Genomic DNA, 20,929 nt, shown 5'->3' with positions numbered 1-20,929 from the left:
TTCCACGTTATTCTAGTTTTAATAACATTGTTTGAAAATTCTTTAAAACTTGTCTTTAATGAGGTTTTGGGTGTTTAAAATGGAAAGCTTGTAATTCTATTGATAAATGGAATGCCTTGGTCCACTTTTATTCAGTTAAATTTAGTATAAAAATTAGATGCCCAATTTCTCCTTGAAATCTTATAGCAGATTTTTTTCGTTCGGGGAATGGTGGGGAGGGAACTCAAAATCATCTTAAGGTAACCAAAGAATCATGTAATTATAAAACTATAACTTTCCCCAGAAGTTTTATTTTGAGATGTGGCAGATGAAAAACATCAGTCTAGTTGATGGCCTTGAGTTGTTCAGATGGTTATCTTCAGATCAGCCCATTCCTGTAGATAGTTTGCCTCACACATTTTAGTTATGGTTGAATTTGCTTCTTGCTTGGGCAGAGGTCTCGTGGTATTCCTTTAAATTTTTAGTTTCACAGGTGACTTAAGAGAGAGTCAACTCTAAGCAGTGAACATATTTCTGGAAGGAAATCGTTTCAGAAGATCCTAATAAAGCCGATTGTAAAGATAGCATAAGGCTAATAAGTTCATCACACACTCTAAAGTGAAATAAGCTTCTGTTCTGAAACTCTTAAATCCTTAGTGATGGGAAAACATCTAATTATTTTAGTACCACTTATAAGTGTATACTAATACTTGTAAAAGCTGTCTAAGCTTTCTAACTGGAATAGCTGAAAGGATTTTTTTTAACACTAAACAGTCAGGAAAAAAAGGCATTAATAAATACATGTAAAATTACAATTCAAGTCTGTAAAACATTGGTGCAACAAATACTCTGTTTTTGTAATATAAATTTTCTGATTTTATAACTACATAAAATGTATTTCAGGATATTCGGTGTTGACCATATCAAATGAAGGTAATGTTGCATTCATTCATATATTTTAAAATAAATTTTCTATTTAAATAATGCATGTATTACTTGTACATTTTTCATTTTAAAAAATAATATATTTTTTTCAATACTGTACATCATTTATTTCTTTGTATTGTCAAGAGTTCAAATGTAATCATTACACATGAAGGCCACAAATTCATTTTTAAGTATACTTTTATTCATTGGAAAAATGTGTTTTCTATTGACAAAATTAGAGATTTCTCTCTAATTTCCTGTCTGTGTTTTTATAAATAAAATGTATTACTTGGTTGAAATCTTAAAATTATTTTTCATTGGAAGTTAGAGCGATCTCATAGTTTTTAAATAAATTGCTAAGTATCTTGATCATGTATTTAGTTTTGCTTTAAAATAAAACTAAGGTTTGTTTTACATTGTTGGCAAATATTTACATTTTAGAAAACAAACTTGGCTTGTATTCAGTCAATATAATTTTAAAATAACTAGGATATGGATACAAATAATCTTTTGTATATTGCAGGAAGATGAAACTACATTTATAGATCCCTTTTTATAATTATGGTAAAATACATTTTACAAAATGTATCTGTAGAAAAAAATTGTGCAAAGTAATGTACATGTAACATTTACATTCTTGAGAGCTGAAAAAATACAAGATTCTGTGTCATTTAAGTTGGGGACCATCTTCAGTCAATAGGCTTGATCATCATCTGAACTGCTCTCAAAGAATATGACCCGCCTCTATATTCTGCCCAAAAAATTCCGTCCTGGTGCTTGCTTCTGTAATGGCCTCCTCTGTACCACACTCCATTTAGGTTAGAATGTGCACAGGCGTTGTACCACCAGCCTCCTTTATGAAAGTGGGCGCAGTTTCCTTTGAGGAAAAAACAGATATCAAAGTGAAAGTTAGTTCCAAGTGCAGTACCTTTGGAATAATTTAAGTTGAGCTTTCCTTATAGATCTTAGTTAACCTTATTTTAGTTTTCTTTCATTTATTCTATTGCTCTACTTGAAAGACCTCTTGAATTGCCTTTTTATTTTACTTTGTACTTGCTTAATATGTGCTTGTTTTTGTTTTTGTTTTAAGATGTGATTTTCTAAGTAGCAGGGTAAGTAAAATGCCCAGTGTTTGTATGTGAGACATAACTGGGAAAGACTGGGAAAAGAAAGACGCAGAGTTGGCTAAGGCAGAGGGTCAAGTTTAGGAAAAAATTGAAATCTCATACTAAAATAGCATAAAATAAAATAACTCTACCAACAATTAATTGACTTTCTGTAAACACACAAGGCATATGTTATGGTCATATCTTTCTTCTCCCTCTTTTCCAGTGTGAAATAGATTAAACAGAGACCCTAATGCTGCTTGCTAAGATAACAACTAAAGAGAAAAATGAATCATTTTTCTTGGTGGCTATGTCTTTATCAGTGCCAGAAACCCAAGTTTAAAATGCAGAGTATATGAGAATTATATTTAGCATTATATGGATGGTTTAGTTTTCTAATTAAAATGTTAGTTTTCCCTCTCAATCAAGCTGTTTTGCATTATTGTTCCACATTTCACCGTCTTCACCATCTCTTACTGTTCCTCTTAGAACTGCTCTTATACCATATATCCAAATGAATTGCCCTCTTCTCTTCCTGCAGGGCTCTAGTCAAATAACACCCTCTCACAATCGCCTTTCCTGGCCAACCTGCATAAAACAGAACATGTCCTAGGCCCTACTGCCCATCACTCTCTGTTCCATTACTTGGTTTTATTTTCATTAGAGCATACATGGCTACTTAATAAATGATTTTTGTCTCCTCCTTAGTGGTAAGTAACAGAGGGCAGAAACTTGGTTCACTGCTGTATCACCAGCACCTACAGCAGTACTGGCATATGGGAGGTATATAATGAGCATTGAATTTGAGGGGAAATTTTATTTTCAAATGAATTTGGTTTCATTTTCCTTTGTTTTTACCCTCGTTTTCCACAAAGATCCCACTTGGAAGAGATCCCCAAAAATTGTTTCTTTCAATAGGTTGTATTCCCTTTGACCATGTCCACACGACCTTTTTGAAAAGAATTAGTAGCATGTACTTTAATAACAAGATTAATGTATAGGAGGTGAAGTGACTTTCATGAAATTTGTTTTATTTTTGGTGTTTTTGTGTGTGTCTCTGTGGTGCTGAGCAAACCAGGCCTTGTGCATGCTAGGAAAGCACTCTACTGCTAAACTGTAGCCCTAGCCCAATGTCATTTTTTCTTACTCACCTGCATACATATCTTTATCTCTGTCCAGTGTGGTGAATTGTTTTCCATTATGCCACATCATAGAATCCCCTGCATTTCCCTGGTAAGTTCCCAGGCGCAGTCTGTAGAATTCACTTTCAGGTTCCAGACGAAAGCTGCTGTATTCTGCATAGACTTTTTTATCACTCCAGTCTTCTAATTCAATTAACAACTTATAATTATCTTGATTGCTAAGCATATAGATATTTTCCAATCCAAGCCAATATTCTCCACCAATGTTTCCAAACCCTTTCTGTTAATTAAAAAAAAAGAAACATGAGTGCATAAATAAGTATAGAGATAGTAAACATTAGCATAGATAAATTTTAAAACATTGAATAGCAGAAGGATATTGGCCATTCCAGTGGTACAGGTGAGCTTCTGTTTTAGTAAATCACCTGGTTTTTGTAAGCTCCACACTGCTACTTGGTTTCACTTTGCTTTCTCTTACTACCTCAGGGGGTTTTGTTTTTGTCTTTTGTTTTTCATAGCTAGTTAGCTTCAAACCCTACAGATAAGACAAAGGCAAAAGAGAACAAAATAAATTCATAGCTGCTGAAAACATTAACTAGTGAACTACCTACATCCTTAAAAGAGATTCTTTATCTGTCTCATACTCATTCAGAGAGCCGTTTTTTTTCCCTGAAAGTAGATGATTTCTGTCCCCATCTTTGTCAAAGGATATGTAATATTATTATGGGTTATTCATTAAAAATGATAGCATGTGTTTTAGAAAAGATCATCTTTAGCTCTATTATAAGTCAAATTAATGTATGAGACAATGCGAGCACTGCTTTGTTCCACCTCCCCTCATCCTGAGCCCTGTGATTTACCTTATAATTCTCCCAGTTTCTGAAGAAGTTGACAGAGCCATCTGTTCTTTTCTGAATTACAGTCCAACCTCCAGGATCCAAACTGTTCTCACACCATAACTGCATTGGTCCATTGCTGTTCTCAGGTTTGATCATATAAATCCCACTGACTGAATGCCCAGCTTCTTTTGCTTGCTGACAGTCTTTGAATGGCCCTGTAATTTAAATACCATTAATCACCAGAAAACTTAATATGAAAAGAGATATTAAAATAATTTTAATCACGATTCTTACCTTTACATTTTTCTTTACAAAACCACTCTTTATCTCTTGTGTATACAGTACTATAAAAGTTAAAGAAACTAACTAAAAGGATTATTCCAATCCCTTATTTGTAACATTAACTCATTTCATTTTCTACTCTTCTGTTTTGACGCTGTGTGTATTGTTAAAACCCTAAAACAAGTAGAAAATTGGATTCTGTCTTCTAATTTAACAGACATTTCCATGATGCTATAGTTTCCATTCTAACACTTATAATTACTATGAAATAGTCCTTGACGTTGATGTATCAATATTTATTTCTATCATTGGACCTGGAAGTTTCATTTGATTTTTGTCATTACTGTTCAAAAGTATCTTCATTTTTACTGGCTTCCCTTTTTTATATTATAAAAATGCTGTGGGATTGATCAAGGGGATTTAAACACACATATATATATATCATCATGGTACCCAATTTACAATTTCCTAAATTTGATTTTAGTGAAACACACTAGTCCTTTGAGATACTCAGTGAAATAAAGTAACAAAGTCAAGTATTAGAAATCCTAAGTGTTTCCCTTTTAGAAACTCATGGTATACATTCATATATTAAAACTGAGAATCCCTGAAAGAAACCAGTGTCCCAGACTTAGAGAATCTCTTATTTTCCCTCATTCAACAGTTATTAACAGCCCATAATAATGCATTTCAAGAATGTTGACCTAAATGCCTTTCTTGCACATTGTATCAGTTTATGACTCTGTGCACAACTACCCTGTGAAAGTGTACAAACTTTGTGCAGAAGAACAGTTAGGGAAGGGCTGTTTCTTGGGTGGTAGTAAACCTGGACGTAAGCCCGTCTCTTTGTAGTCCAGAGTCCGTGCCCTGAACTACTGTGCTGCATTTGCCCTCGTGTTATTTCATAGTTTAAGATATTCTCCCTTTATCAACTAATAAGTTCTTCAAAATTTTTAAATGACATAGCGTTTTGTAAAGTCACATGTAGAATCTGTGATTCTTTACATTGTGATTTCTACATTATGGAATCTAGAGAAAGATAGTATCTGGTTTTATTAACTATTCTTCAATTTCATCTGTTACCAGTATTTTGAGTCCTTTTTTTATAAGCTTGGGAAAAATTATGATTCAGAAATGAGAATTATCCTAAAGATTTATTAGAAGAAACATGCAAAAATTCCTATTGCTGAATTTTTTGTTTTGCTAGAAGTTTTTAAAATTCTGACATACATAGTTTTTAGAAATTGAGTGAAAATAGAAAATCTAGTAAAGTTCTTACAAGAATTTGTGTTTGATAAGGATAATAGAACTGTTAAAATTTTAAGAAGTGTGTTAAGTGTACAGTACAAAGAATTTGGTATCCCTTTTGGGCCTTAGTAGAATAGAATTAGCTTCATTAAGTAGATACTTACGCATCTGTCACTAGAAGAGATTCTCAGAGATTGTGAGCTCTTCTTTCAGGACTATTTTTCAGGGAAGGAGATAATGTTTTGTTTTCTTCTGACTTCTTGTCTCAACTGTTGTAACTTTTGGTATTAGTAATTTTTTGTTAAATAAATGAGTCAGTCTGCTCAAGGAAACTGAGTAGTACACACAAAAGCCAAGAGAACATGTTTCTCTGTATTCCATATTCGATTATGTTTCAGATTTTCAAAAATTATACCATGTCAACAAACACTACAGATTACTAGTAAAAAAAAAAAAAAAAAAAAAAAATTGAAAAACTGGAAAGATATATGGTGTCCTCCTCAGGTTGTGTTATTTTAGGCATTACACTTTTTACTGATAGGGTTTCGATTTCATTTGTTTTTCTCTCTCGATATTTCCTTATTTTTGCATTCTTTAGCAATACCTCAAGATAGCTATGTACTTTAAAGTTATTCTTTGTTTTCCTAGTTTGCTGACAGATTGTTTTTGTTTGTCATTAATGGATTTGTATTTTTCCAAAGGCTTTTTTTTTAAATCTGTCACTGAGATAGTGATGGGGTTTTTCCTTCTTTGTTAATATGGGAAATTATACCAATTATAAGTGTAACATTATTGTATTCCTGGGGAGGAATCATCTTGGTCAAAATACTCAGAGCCCTTAAGAGTACCTAGCAAAGAAATCTTCATCAGTAACTGTTGGTCCCTTCTTTACTCTTCTATTCCTGATGTTAACACACAGTAATAGCTTACTTAACAACTTAAATAGCTTACTTAATAAACATGCTTATTTAATTTATAAATTTAATATGACCAGTTGAAGATTAATGTATAGTTATTTCTACTGCAGAGAAATATTTCTGTTCTGCAAGTTCATGAACTAAAAATAATAGCTGGTTTTAGCTGTTAGCATACTTTGTATTCATCCTCAGGTTCTTGTGACACCAGACATTAAAATGCTTGGGGAAAAAATCCCAGGTAAACTGGTGTGACTTCTTTCTTTTACGAATATTAAATTTTCCTTTTTCCCAGTCACATATGAGCTATTTCATATTACAGAAGCATGCATTGTAGTCAAAGAAGGGTAGAGAATCTATATTTCAGATAGGATGAAATTTACAGAACTTGAATTTCCTGTGTGATAGTGAGAAGGAAGGAAATATGAAGTTTGATACCCAAGTGCGTGGTTAGTTATTGTGTGTATGAGTTCACTTAGGCATGAAAATATTTGAACTAAATGATCTGATAGGCATGCTTGCCATGTTTTCCTTAGTGCTGCATTAAGAAATTTCTGCATCTACTCGATTCTGGGCTAAAGGGTTAAACAAGGGGCAGGTGGGAGAAATTACAAGAGGAAAATTCCACTACAGTAGTTAAGTATTTTGATAGTAACTATGGCTAAGATTTAACTGAAATTTGAGGGGAAAATTGGATCCTGCCTCTGTCTGAGCTCAGGTGTGAAGATTAAGAAGCCATTGGGAGTAGTAGGTCTAATTAAGGCCACACATGGGTAACCTGTGCTGAGGCATGGAGACAAGAGCACTTGGTCTTAACAGAGCAGTTACCAAGTTTCTTATGTCTCAAATAAAAATGGCTGAGGGTGATGTTACAACTTTTCAGGTAGGCTGTAGAGACTAGCACAGTCAGTTGCTTGACTGAAGTGTGGTCATGGCTATTTCCAAAGTTAGCCAGAAATTTTCCTCAAAGTTGTCACTTTCAGAGAAGTCAAGGATGTCTGAGGAACATTCCTTTCATTTTAAAACCTATTGGTACTGTAGTTAGTACATACACAAAATGGTTTTGTTGTAATACACATAAATATTTCTCTCATTTCAGAAATTTGCATGTTCTGTCACTTTTGCATTGTTTGTTCTGTCATCTTTGTAAATGTTTACTGTGCACTCATTTGAGCATAGTTCTGACAGTTTTTGTTTTACATATATGTGTATATTTGAAAGTTGGACTTTCATTGGGGTATTTGAATTGCTGGAAGACATTTAGAAATGTCAAGGTGTTGAATGTTGACAGAATTTCGGTTGAATATCCCTTATCCAAAATACTTGAGACCAAAAGTGTTTCAAACACAATTTTGGCAATTTTTGGATTTTGGAATATGTTCAAGTTTCAGGTTTGAGGGACATTACAGATTTTCAGATTAACCTCTATTTGTCAACTACCATTTGTTACATATTCCTAAACTCCTTTTCTGCTGTTTAATGGTACTCAGATGTTTAAGTGAATGATTTTCTGAATCCTGCTTTGATTTGATAAAACTTCAATTTATGCAAATTTAAAATTATCTTCAACTTTATTTTTCATTCCATTTTTTGGCAGTGGGCTTCATGTTTAATTTGGTTGTCCATTAGACTTTGTTAATATAAAGACTTAGGAAAATTTAGTTGAAATCCTTTTCCAGAACACATGGATAAAATTAGCAGTGCTTTTTTCTCCTAAGTAAAGATAGTATCAGAATTCAATATTTGTTTATTTTAATAAATAAACCATTAATCTGTCTTAGCCCAGTGTAGACTGTTGATAGTAACAGAAACATTTTCTTATTATTTGTATATCTTATTTACTTTATGCTCTAGAATTAGATTATAATTTATTCCTATATTAAATGTTTTACTTCTTTCTAAGTATCATACGAGACACCAGATTTTGGAATTCTTAAATCTCTAATAGAAAATTGCCAACTTTAGTCTCAAGAGGTCAAATTTAACTTGTTAGCTTACATATTATCAGAAATAAAATTTGACATGTGAGTCAGGAATTTGTTAATGATAAAGGGGTATGTATCCTTTCTTTAAGACTTGTATTAACCTTTTTCTTGCATTGAATAATCTTGAAACAGTTTTCATCTTACCTGATACACATTTGTATTATTCTCATAGCAGAAAACCGGAATTCTGTAAATTGAGTTGAAGTACCAGTCTCTCTCTTCTGCAGTTTGTGTGATGATTAAAGTTTATATAGGGCTAATAAACTCCAATTTGTAGAATTTGATTCATAGGAAAATACTGACTACCACTCTTGCAACTTTTGGCTAAGATCAAGTGTAGAAAAATTTTGACTTGTACCACATTATTTTCCAAAATGTATTTTTCATTATAAACCCATACAAGGAAACCATCTTTAACATGAACTTTTTTTAAGTACCTTAAATTACAAGAAAAATCCTCTTTGTGATAAGAGAAATAAAAAGCATAAATTTAGAGAATTGGCTAGCAAATAGAATCTTCTGAGAGATGAACTTTTTAATCTGGTTGTGAGTTAAGTATAACTATGTTCATTTCAAGAGAAGGAAGTTTGAGGCAAATATTTTATAAAGTATTAATATAAATATTCCACTGAAAATTGAACCTGAAGAATTTACTAATAGAAGACAGTACAAATTATTTCAAAAACATGAATATTCTGATTTAAAACAAACCTACCACTAAAAAGCACATTTTTTAATATCTAATGACTGCGCCTCAAATTTAACTATTTTAGCTTACCTTTTAAGATCCCCATTTATCTGACATGGCAAGGTACATAAATAGACATGCGCAAACAATATTAAAATGTGTGGTGGTCAGACCACACCAGAACAAGAGTGAATGCGTTCTTCACCCATCTCTTCATGCAGCCTCAACAGTCTCCCCACAAGGGGGCGGTCTTTACACAAAGGCAGTTGTGCCTTAGAAAAGCTGGCCAAAATCCAAGTTTGCTTATACTCAAATCTTTGCTCTTATACTGTGAAGGAGTTTTCTCAACTCCATTGACTACAAGGAATGAATTTATTTTTAAAATTTACTTTGTAAAAATTTAAATTTTTCTTTTATGAAACACTAGCCCAAGGAGCAGACTCCAAATAGTCCACTTAAGATTTACATTAGTGGACTACTTTCCAGATGTATAATTATTTTCCCAAATACTTTATTTTTAAGGTAGAGTGAAAGTAATATTTCTGGAAAACATTTTTTAACTAAAACATTATTATTCCCTATACTTTTTCAGATACATTTTCTTATAACCATTTCAAAAGAAAATATGAAATTGTCATTATATCACCTTTTTTAAAAATTGTAGCGTCCTCATTGACCTTTCCCCAAAAAACTGGCAACGTCTGTTCTCCTTTCTCCTTTCTGTCTCTATGAATTTGACTACCTCATATAAGGAGAATCACAGTCCTTTTCTTTTTGTAACTGGCTGAACACCTTTCAAAATAATACAAATTGTCATTATTTTCCCATTATACACTTAAAGACTTTAGAGTGACCATGGGGGTTCAGATGCCAGAAGCATACATACAGCAGTAGACACCCATTGGTGCCCTTTTTGTTCAGGTGCCCAAACAGCACCAGAAGTTATTTCCAGAGAATTGTGACATAACATGAGCAAATAATTCAGCACATTATATAAAGAAAACAGCAAACCTGTTTGTTGTTGTTAATAATAATTTATATTTGGTAATAATCAGAGTATGAGGACTGTAAAAGCACATGAGAATCATCTAGTCCAATCAGCACTTCTGCAATTTCCTTCTACAAAGGCGCATACAGAAAAAGGCAGGCAAATTGACTTACCCAAGGTCACATGGCAAAGGTAGTGGTGCAGCCAGGTTTTCCAAATTCTGTGCTCTCTCTGTTGCTCATTAGTTTACTGATTAGTGTGATAATTCTTATGGTGTAATTAATTGTGGACTTGAATTTAAAAGACCATTTATAGAATAAGGAGGTAGGATTTACTTAAAATAATAAATCATGAATAAAAGGAAAAGTTACCTATCCTTAATTTTTACATTAAAAATTGGCTTATTGGGGATATGCACACCATTGTTTCATTAAAATAAATTATGTGTAAAATATTTGGACACGCTAAATCTCCAGAATGGGATTTGTGTTTGTAATATTAGAGGGTTTTGTTATTGTTTTAAAGCTCAATATATAATAAAATCTGGAACTGATATTTTTTATTTTTCTTTTTTTTTTTTTTTTTTTTTTTTTTTTGTGGTACTGGGGATCGAACTCAGGGCCTTGTGCTTGCGAGGCAAGCACTCTACCAGCTGAGCTATCTCCCCAGCCCACTTTATTTTTCTATAAGCATTTTCATTGTCAGTTTGTCACTGTGTAAATATATGATTGATCATTTCTGCTAGAATTGGTGGTACTTTCCACTTAAGATTGAGGGACTATATAGAATGCGCCACAGCAGTCACCTCCATACTTTCACACACATAGGTGGTTGCACACGCCATTGGTTTTTAAAAATCCACATGCCTCGGTTTTGTTTATTTATAAATTACATATACAAACTACTGTGTTGATATATTATATACTTGAAAAGCTTACACAAAACAATTTTTTAGACGTCTACCAAAAATAAATGTTTTTCTTTCTATAGAATTCAGTGGATCATTTTTTATACATCTTCATTTTGAAAATCATCATTTATTTAATTTAATGATACTCTGGACCATTGTTACTCTTAGAACAGTTTATACTGAGTGAATCCAGTACAGTGTAATGTATTAAGATATTTTCATTGAAGGTCTTTGGAATGTCAACTTTAAAATATTATATAAAATGCTATAAAATCAGCTAATGTTTAATTCAGCTGCAAATGAGATGCAATATCCATCCATCAAGGAAGAACTTATATATAGTTGGAAGGCATTTTATTTAGATGTACTGTCTATACATGTAACAGTAACTGATGATCCAAGAGAGACTATATGAAATACCACTCGTATCAGAGAGTAGAGGTGTTCATGGAGAACAAAGATCACTTTAAGCCTGTGGGAATGAACAAGGGCTTTAGGGAGAAATTACCGCTTGTTTGTTTATTTTTTTCATTTGATTTCAACTTTGTAATTTGAACAAGTAAAAGTAATGGAAAATAGGAGAAAATGAGTAGATTCACTTCACTGGAGCAGAGGTGGGTTTTATGAAGAAAACTAATGGAAGGGAAACTAACACAGTAGTCTTTATTCTTTAGGAGAGGACATTATTGTTAGTCAGACTAAGCTTATTGGACTTTTTGTGTTTGTGGTAGGGAACTGTTGAACCAGAAGTGTGATGTTTGGGTAGCTGAAGAAGAATCTGGTGGCAATGCAGAATATGTTTTGATGGAGAGAGAAAACAGAGGTAGAACAGTTGGCAAGCTATTGTACAGTTCTTAGTAAAAGGAAACATGTGAGTGCCAGGCACTACTGTAACCAGTCTTCAATGTTAAATTCCATGAGGTATAAGTAGTAGTAATAGTAGTAGCAGTAGTAGCAGTATTACTATTTTACAGATGAGGAAACTGAAATACAGAGAAGTCTGCCCCCACCTCCCAAGCCACACAGCTAGTAACTCAGGAAGCCTCTGTCTTCTAGCTACTGCTGTGGGTAATTTGAATATGTTAATGGTTCTGGCTCTGAGCAGAAATGGGGGACACTACCGAATTCAGTTGGGCGTGTGCGTAGGCCAGATGGGGGAATGAGCAGCAACACAAGTCAAAATAGAGAAATCAAAATAATTGGATCTATCGATTTACTTACAGGAATTTATCATAACAAAATAATAATAGAAAAGCAAAGGAAAGAAAAATTGTTTTTAAAAGTTCCAAAAATATTGGTTACCATTTTATGAGAAGGAAAGAGACTTGCAGGTTATTACCAAATGTTAACTATTTGAGTATTTCACTCTTCAGTGATGCTTTTTTAAAAAAATCTTATTGCTATTTTCTAGATTTCCTTCAAAAATTACTACTTTAATGCTGATAAATTACTTATTTCTAAAAGAATGCTAGTTTGAGTAAAGGAAATAATTTTAGAGTTTAGTTACTAATTCATTCATTCATTCCTCAAGTACCTTCATTGTGTTAAAAAATATGCCACATCTGACCCTGACTAGATACGGAGATGAAATAATGAAAAGAAATTTCATTATCTTACAGAAACATCCAGGCCAGCAGGGAAACATACAAATAAATCATTAACTTCAGTGTAATATGACATAGAAAATACTTTGAAGAATTAGCCTATGCTTTAGGGAGAGAGAGATCTAGGTAGATACATTTGAATCTGGGAAGGCAAAACATGAACCTTTAAACCTAGAGTTAAGCCTTAATCTGCTCAATTGACAGATAAAGGAAAGTATCTCAGTAGAAGCCGCCATAGCAGGGGTGATCACGGTAGTGTCCAAATGCAAACGTACATCTTAGGTTAGTATCAGAAGGCAGAACTCCTGGGCAGTGGTGACACTTGAAGCCTCAGTGATACATGAAACCTCCAAAATAGAATACTGTGAAGAAAGCTGGCTTTTTACAGCGTAGAAAGAGGATGAAAGACCTAGAAAAGTAAAAAAGAATCAGAATACTATAAGGTGGAAACCCAGAAAGCAGAGGGGTGAATGGTCAATACTTTGCGGTGTATTTCTTGCCCACCTTTGTTTTGTAGTTTTGTTGTTTAAAGTTATCTCATAGTCTATGTATGTTTTATGTCCACCTTTTCAGTAAGTGAATGAGTGTGATTTTCTTACATCTTTACTTTGGGCATTTAGGTTTCTCCTCCATTCAAAGGAAGAAAACCAGTTCATTAAAAAATGGATGCAAGTGAAAAATGAATGAATATAAATGAAAGATTTTCATTCAGAAAGTTGGCAGTGAACTTGCTAAAATAAAACAGAAGAATTATTCATCTTTGTTTTCTGGGCTTCTAGATTGAGACTGATAGTGAGTGAGTGAATGGAGGAAGGAATGAAATGAAGGAGTAGAGGCAGGGAATCTCATATCAGTGCACAGTGGTGTATGGTACTGGAAACTTACTTGTATTTATTTGACTACAGGTACAAATTATTATTTGTTTAGTCTTGGAAGGTATCTTTTTGTCTTTAGGCTGACAGCCAGAAGACTGGGTTTTTATACAAGTGTTTTCATTACCTTACAGGAAGGCGCTAAGAACGCAGGACCTAATTAGACTTCTTTCTAATAATGAATGTGATATTTGCTCTAAGTAATAAATGAGTGATCTGAGAGTGGGGGTAAGGAGACATAATTGCAGACTTGAAGAGAATGGAAGCAAAATCCTAAGAGTTCTTTTTTAAAGGGGAAGATGGAATGAGCAGCACGAGGGGACCACATGGACTATTGAGAAGCAGTGAGGTCCCAGCTGGAGGCGCCCTGGGCGGCTACCGAGCAGGCACGTCCTGTCACTGAGAAAACCTAGACTCTAGGAGCTTGGAGGGAAGGCTGCTTTTTTCACAGAGTAACCACTTTCTTAAACTCCTAGAAATTAAAGCAGGGAGAGGAGATATATTTAAGTTCGGTTCTTGATGCTATTCATTGAAAACAAAAATCGAAATTTTAACCTACATGGGTAGTGGCATCATCAAAATGAAGAGTAAGCATTTATATGAGCATCGTTTCATAAGTCATAGAGCATATTGACCTCATATTTCTATTTTTACCAGTAGAAACTGACTCACCTTCATTGATGAAAGTTACCGGAGGTATCTTGAAAGGGCTTTTGGTGGGAGAAGTTGCCAAATCAGGTGGTGGCATTAAGTCTCTGGGATAACCTGGATCCCTCTGTATCTCATTACCTGCAAGCAGACCAGGGGTGTACTGATGACTGTTGGGAATGTGTTGTGGAACCACCTGGACGAGCGGGGGAGACACGTGGGTGTCTTGTCGGGAAAATATCCTCAAGCACTGCTCTTCCAACAGAGTGATCATTACAGACTGGTTATTGACAAGATCTGTCAGGGAAGCGTATTTCACCTCCAGTTCCCTGTACCTTGTTGCCATCTTCAACATTTCTGTAGTGACATTGAGGATTTTATTTTCCAACTGGGAAAGTTCAAGTGAATTGTCCCTCTTCCGGATGATCTCGTGCAGCAGTTGCATGTAGAGTTGAGTGACGCGAGAGTTCATGTTCCGGCTCTCCTTCCTCAGCAGCTTCACCTCGTTCACGATGTTGCCGTCTACGTCCACCACCAGCTGCAGAACGTCTATCTCTTGCTTCTGCCTGGAGAGCACGTCCTTCAGGTTCTCCAGGTCCATCCTGGTGATCATGTCTTTGATGGCACCTGTGTCTTGCCCTTTGGTGTTGACACAGATTGGTCCTGTTATTTTTTGTTCAGGTACCAGAAATGTGTATGCACATTTCTTTGTTTCCTCTTTACTGTCTGTGGCACGAGGGTATCGCCTCTGGTTTATTTTTTTTATTTTCAACTGCCCACCTCTGCAGTGTCCAGTGCCCATTAGTAGAAAGAGGAGCACACCTAGGGTCCAGATAAAAGCCTTCATTTTGAAATTGCGTTGTACAGTGACGTCTCTTGAAAACAGGTCACTGAGGGGGAAAAGTAGAGTTCATATTAACCTACATTTAACGTCAGTACTATAAAAAAGCATCTAAAGGAAAATTGGAATACTTCATAAATTAGAATTAACGTTATTTCTTAAATTTGACACTAACTTATTATAATGTTTCGATACTTGTTTCAAGATGAGATTTTAGGACTGGGGCTATAACTTGGCAGAGTGCTTGCCTAGCACGTGTGAGGCACTGGGTTTGATCCTCAGCATCACATAAAAATAAATAAAATAAAGTCATGCTGTCCATCTACAACTACAAAAAAATTTTTTTTTTAATAATGAGATTTAGCAGCTAACCCCTCAGCTACCACCTTTCTGTAATGCCTTTCGGTCCCACACTCACTATGCAGAGTCCATCAGTGCTCACTGTTGTAGGGTTCTGCAAAGGCACTGGTAGGTTTATCGGTCTTTTGAAACCCCAGTAAGAGGCGTTTCTTACCTTGAGAAAGCTCTCTCTTTAAGACCATGTAAAGTGTACACGGTGTTTATAGGTTTAATTTAAACATTCTTGCCTAACTAGAATTGAAATTACTAGGTGCTTTTACTAGTCAGCATTTTAGATTGATATCTTGCAATTTCAATTAAATTGGTCCCCTACCATAAAAATTGTCTTTTTTTTTAACCTATCAGATAAAAATAAACAAATCTAAACTGTTTTGCCATCTGTTGATTTTTGTTTTTGTAGCATCTGCTTTTGGTATTGCTGACAGGTTTAAAATTCATAGAATTCTCACAGTCATTATTCTGAGTAATAATCACATACATGCTGTAAACTTATAGATGATTCAGCAGAGGAAGGAAAGTACCTATAACTGAATATGAAGAACCTCTTTGGGCCCAGGTGCATTTTGAGGGCCAAGGCCACACTATCAGAATCAGGCCTAAGACTCAGGCTCCCTGGCCCTTGGTCAGCATCAGTGTATATATCCAAATGTGTGCTTGGAATGTATTGTGTTTGTGGTGGGAGATGAGAAGTACTGCCTGTTTATAGCGCAGTTCTGAGGAAATGCTGGAGCTAGTTCTGAGAGCCAAGTTCTTCCTTTGTATTTGCCTCCCAAAAGAGTAGGAACAGTGTAACTGGCAGATGTGCGTGTTCTCCTCCTCAGGGTCATTAGCAAGCTGCTGTGTTACAGCCCACCTTCCATCTTACAAAGTTAATTCTCTGTGCTGCTTTTAAAGGATGACAGCAGGTGCTCTGAGAGCTTTCTGTTCACTTTTCTGAGTACTCGTTGCTTAATTTGAGAAAGCAGATCCCAAGTTACTCATGCCCACCATTAACATAACCACACCACAGGGAACAGTATTTAGTACCTTGTGGATACTTTCTCAGTGCTAGCACTACTTTGAACCTTTACCTGTATTAAGTCATTTACTTCTCACCACAACCTGATGAGGTCAATTTTCAGATGAAACTGACATTCAGAAGTTGATTGCTTTATTAAGAGTCTCATAAAGCTTTTAGGAGACCCAGATTTTGCAGCCAGGCAGACTCCAGAGTTTTTAGTTGACCACTGCATTATTATGGCATCATATTCTGTTTTCTGTCAGTAACACTGTGACAATCCCATATATGTATGTAGTACTTCATTCACAACAAGACTGTGAAGTAAATGCTGCATCATTTTACAAAGGATTAAAGTCCTATAGAAGCTAAAGACCACTCAAATGGGATTCAGAATTTTTACTCCCATTATTTCTAGACCTACTATTTTTTCTTAGTCGTGTCATGACTACAGAGGGAACTTAATGTGTTATGTTTCATAGTATTTTCTTGGCTTGTATCTCTTTTCACTGACTGATTAACCAATTATGCAAAGGTACTTAAAAGTCTTTTTTGTGGTGCTGGGGATTGAACCCAGGGCCTTGTGCATCCGAGGCAGTCACTCTGGCAACTGAGCTATATCCCCAGCCCCCATAAATCATTTTTTTAAAAAAAATTTAAGTTAAAGATGGACACAATACCTTTATTTTATTTCTTTATTTTTGTGTGGGGCTGAGGATTGAACCCAGTGCCTCTCACGTGCTAGTCAAGCACTCTACTACGCTATCCTTTGTGAGTCATGTTGGGGTATGATTCCACCACATTTGTGTCCCCAACATTTTTGCTACTGTTCCCATTCCTCCGTATGTGTTCTGTCAGTTTATGTAATCTGACTTGAGATTGTGATCCCCCACAAAAGGTTGTCTCAGGAAGCAGAGACTCTTCAGCTGGGGGAGGAGGGGCTACACACTTCACTCTGACAGTGAGTGTTCAGCCAGCGTCGTGTCTAGTGTGGACAGATAAGGCAGGTAATGCAAAGAATGAGAGTTGTCTTATACCAACCTAATCAAGATAGGGGAGATGAGTATGATAATGTATCAGAGCTCTTTATTGTTGACTGATGACCAAAAGCACAGATGAATAAGTACTTTTTATGTTTTCATACCTTGCCTTGTGACATTGGTAGAAAATTTAGACTTTAAGAATCCTCATTCCATTTTATTTTTGAAAAAGAAACTTTTATTATAAGAGAATTGCCTATACTAAATCCAATAGAAAGATGTTGTGTTGTGTTTACAGAGTCTGGGAATTTTTAAGTGGTTTATTTTTAAGAGAGAGTAAAAAATGTTACCATTTCACCTATTTAACTTACTTAATGTTAAAATTCCCTCATTTCTTTTAAATAATAGAATGTAAACTCTTAAACCATAAAATTGCTTTATTTAAATAATTCCTACTATGAAACAAGGAAAATTCAGAAAGTATCATGAAACTCAATTCAAAACAAGTAGAGGGCTGGGGATATAGCTCAGTTGGTAGAGTGCTCGCCTTGCAAGCACAAGGCCCTGGGTTCAATCCCCAGCACTGCAAAAAAAAAAAAAAAAAAAGTAGAATTTTATAAATAATATCCTGATTCAACAATTTGTATTAATACCAGACACAGATTTTTTTATAGAACAGCTGAGAACGTATTATCCAAGACTTGGTATCAGTGTTATCATTGGAGAACCCAAAAAATAAAAATAAAAAAAATCAAAATGTTAATTAAATTTTTTTTTAAGTTTTATATTCTGTCTTGGGTCATTATGGTTCCAATAAAATTAAATCATAAGATTTAGTATTTTAAAGGAGGCAACTAAAATTCCTTTAAAAAAAAGTAATAATAATCCCCTGGTCCTTACAAAGGTAATGACTTCGGTGTCACTTAAAGCAGAGCAAGGAGCCACATTTCTTAAGTAGTAGACTAACTACGTCATGAGTAAAGAACTGCTTTTTAAAATACATTGACTATTACATTTTCTAAAAATATTCTCTTATTTAATATTTTCCCACATGTTCAGTTTTAAAAGTGAAAGATCCATAAATCTGTGTTACCTCATAAAACCTTTCTCTATATGTTAAATTTTTCCTAGATCCCAAGAGAATGTTATAAATTTGTTACAGTATACTTAAATATATAAATCTACATCTTTGCTTGGTTGTTTTTAGAAAAGAAAATAACATCTTATATGCATTTGGGCTAATTTTATTAGTACTGTTTATCTTCGTAGTTGCTACATTGCAAGCTATTAGAAAAATAAAAGCCAGGAATTACTTCTTTGCAGATGGTAAACTCATAGAGGCATTTAATTGGCTGTGTCTTGCACCGAAAACAGCATGAGGCAATGAAGTTAAATTTATGAAACATTGAGGATGTGTTAGATAAAGAACTTCTAGGTTGTGAAATATGCTCTAGGAAGAGATTTGAGAACGACCTCATTCTCTGGATATATTTCAGAAAAGGATGGTTATCTGTGTGACGTGGGTTTCAGTTGAAATGCTTGCCCAAAGCTTCGGGAAGAACTGAGGCTTAATGATAAGATCCTGAACTTTTCATAGCAAGCAGCAACAGAGAGATGACAGTGTTTCAGATCCAGTATTGCTTGGAAATTTTATCAGAATCTCTTGTAAAATTTGTGCTTAACAGAGATCTTCATAGTACTTAGAGTCTAGAGTCTTTAAGGAAAGGACATAAAAGCAAAGTTGAAAAACATCTGACCTTTACCATTATTTGCTTGTTGAAAATTCTTAGCATTAAAAATTAAAAGTTCAGAGGATCCCCAAATCATAACAAACTTGTGTCTTTGGTGTTAAGGCTTAATATTGGTAACTAGTAATTTTACTTTTAATAATTCTCTAATATAATTAAACACCACCCCCAGGTAGAATGTTGAAGGACATCTCTTATGTATGGTTAACAAAATTATTTCTTTTAAAAAATATTGCACTTTTTGGCCTTTTAATCATGGGTTTAAGTAATTATCTCTTTGGGTTTCATGTTTTCTATTTTTTAATGCTGTCTACTTAATACTTCTCAATTCTAACCTGTAAGAAGGTTTAGGTTTTGTTTGTGTATTAACAACTTTGCCTTTCTGAGTAATTCCAATTTCAGCAGTTTTAATTTGTTAGCCAAATTAAATTACTGTTAAATGTAAACCTGGAAAACTGTAAAATTCTGAAGTATAGCAAGAAATACCCTAATCTTTACAAGAATTTGCTAAATATTTGGTTAGAATGTAATTGTTTTGTTGCAAAGCCTTTGGTTATTTTATATCTTCTTAGCTTTGTCTTGCAGCAGTACTTTGAGAAATCCAACAGTTTGTTGTTTCTCCTATGAGAGGAGAAATTGATCATGTTCGTTCCTATTTAGTTCGGATTCCTTTGTTGTTGATTACTGTACTATAAACTGCATATATTTAATAAGTTCTTTAAAATGTCTTCCTAGGGTCATGAAAGCATTTGTTTTCAGAAATCAAGCATGTATGTGTTAGTCTACAATCATATGCACTAAGTATCATTAAATCAAACCTCAAGTAACACATTAAACATCATAAAGTACTTAATGACTGGTTTTTACATTAGAAAGTTACAAAATAAAATACAGATGAAATGAATTATACCATATTCCAAAGTTCTTTGTTAAATAGATTTTGGAATTACTACTACAAATGTAAAATAATTAGCATTTTGATATATGTATATTTTAATAAAAATAAAATAAATATTAAAATACCTTTTCAAATCCCGAAACTTGCTGCCCTTATTCTTGATTTTTAAAAGTCAGTGCAGAAGTTTGTTCATCTGTGACTTTAATGGCAACTGCATTTTTGTTTTGGACCGTTGAATCCAAGCTGTAATAAGGAGCTTCTTTTTTCTTTTTATAGGACTAATTAATTGAACTTGACAAGCCACCTATGTAATTTTAAGTAGTCTAGTGGAAGTTCTGGTCTGTGGGCTGTGTCTAGTCCCTTAGAGAAAGCTTTGTGGCTTTGCTCTGTCTGCCACATGGAGAAGCGCAGTAACCAGCTGCCGCTGACAGACTGTACACTCCTTAAGAGTGATTCCCTGTCTTTCTGTTCAGACTCGAGTTCAGCCCACATGTTACGTCACCAAAAAAATAGCTGGAAACTAGGAGGGAAAGGCTCCTCCTCCTTAGGATTTCCTCTCTGTGGCCTTAAATAGGGGTGGGGGTGGTGGGATCAGCAGGAGGTTGCGTGCTCTGAACAAGGGGAGATTGTGTGCAGGTTGAAGGAAGGCCACCATCTGGACACAGACTGTCATTTTATAGTTCAGTGGGCAATCATAAAACAAACATCTTAGTCTGCGGCCAGAGACTTTAAGTTGCTGAAAAAATAGTACTCGACTGCACTTTAGAAGTAGTTGCAGGCTGATGAGTTTGGCTTTTTTTTTTTTTTTTTTTTTTTTTTACAAAGAAGAGGAGTTAGAACTTGCCAGGAGGCAGCACCTAAATAATAACAATGTTCTTTATAGCCTACAAAAATTTTTAAACATTTTACTTAAGTTGCCATTTCAGAAGATTTCAGACTTATAAGAAACTTGTTGTAATATGTTGTAATATGT

At 34.4% G+C, this 20,929-nt stretch overlaps 2 protein-coding genes across 4 annotated transcripts in view; one reads left to right on the top strand and one right to left on the bottom strand.

Annotated features, from left to right (window-relative positions):
• The window catches only part of Ralgps2 (Ral GEF with PH domain and SH3 binding motif 2), a 162,660-nt gene that overhangs the window by 99,914 nt on the left and 41,817 nt on the right, over nt 1-20,929 (top strand). The gene's annotated exons all lie outside the window — the stretch shown is intronic.
• Nucleotides 1,002-20,385, bottom strand: Angptl1 (angiopoietin like 1). Its single transcript, XM_047520005.1, has 5 exons — nt 20,082-20,385; nt 14,157-15,022; nt 4,015-4,208; nt 3,164-3,434; nt 1,002-1,783 (listed from the first exon to the last, which is right to left on the bottom strand). Exons 2-5 carry the CDS (start codon nt 14,977-14,979, stop codon nt 1,596-1,598), a joined length of 1,476 nt encoding a protein of 491 aa, XP_047375961.1. The 5' UTR covers nt 14,980-15,022; nt 20,082-20,385; the 3' UTR covers nt 1,002-1,595.

This window comes from Sciurus carolinensis, chromosome 12 (assembly GCF_902686445.1).
Source record: "Sciurus carolinensis chromosome 12, mSciCar1.2, whole genome shotgun sequence".
NCBI lineage: Eukaryota > Metazoa > Chordata > Mammalia > Rodentia > Sciuridae > Sciurus > Sciurus carolinensis.
The sequence above is the reverse complement of the archived record's forward strand: the minus strand, read 5'-3'. Positions and strand labels throughout refer to the sequence as shown.

Excerpts from the sequence above, each read along its gene's own strand:
- Angptl1 (XM_047520005.1), bottom strand. The coding sequence starts at position 14,979 with ATGAAGGCTTTTATCTGGACCCTAGGTGTGCTCCTCTTTCTACTAATG. Across the intron at positions 4,209-14,156 it reads GGTAACTTTCATCAATGAAG|GGCCATTCAAAGACTGTCAG; the intron begins GTGAGTCAGTTT and ends TTTAAATTACAG. Across the intron at positions 3,435-4,014 it reads GAAACTGGGAGAATTATAAG|AAAGGGTTTGGAAACATTGG; the intron begins GTAAATCACAGG and ends TTTAATTAACAG.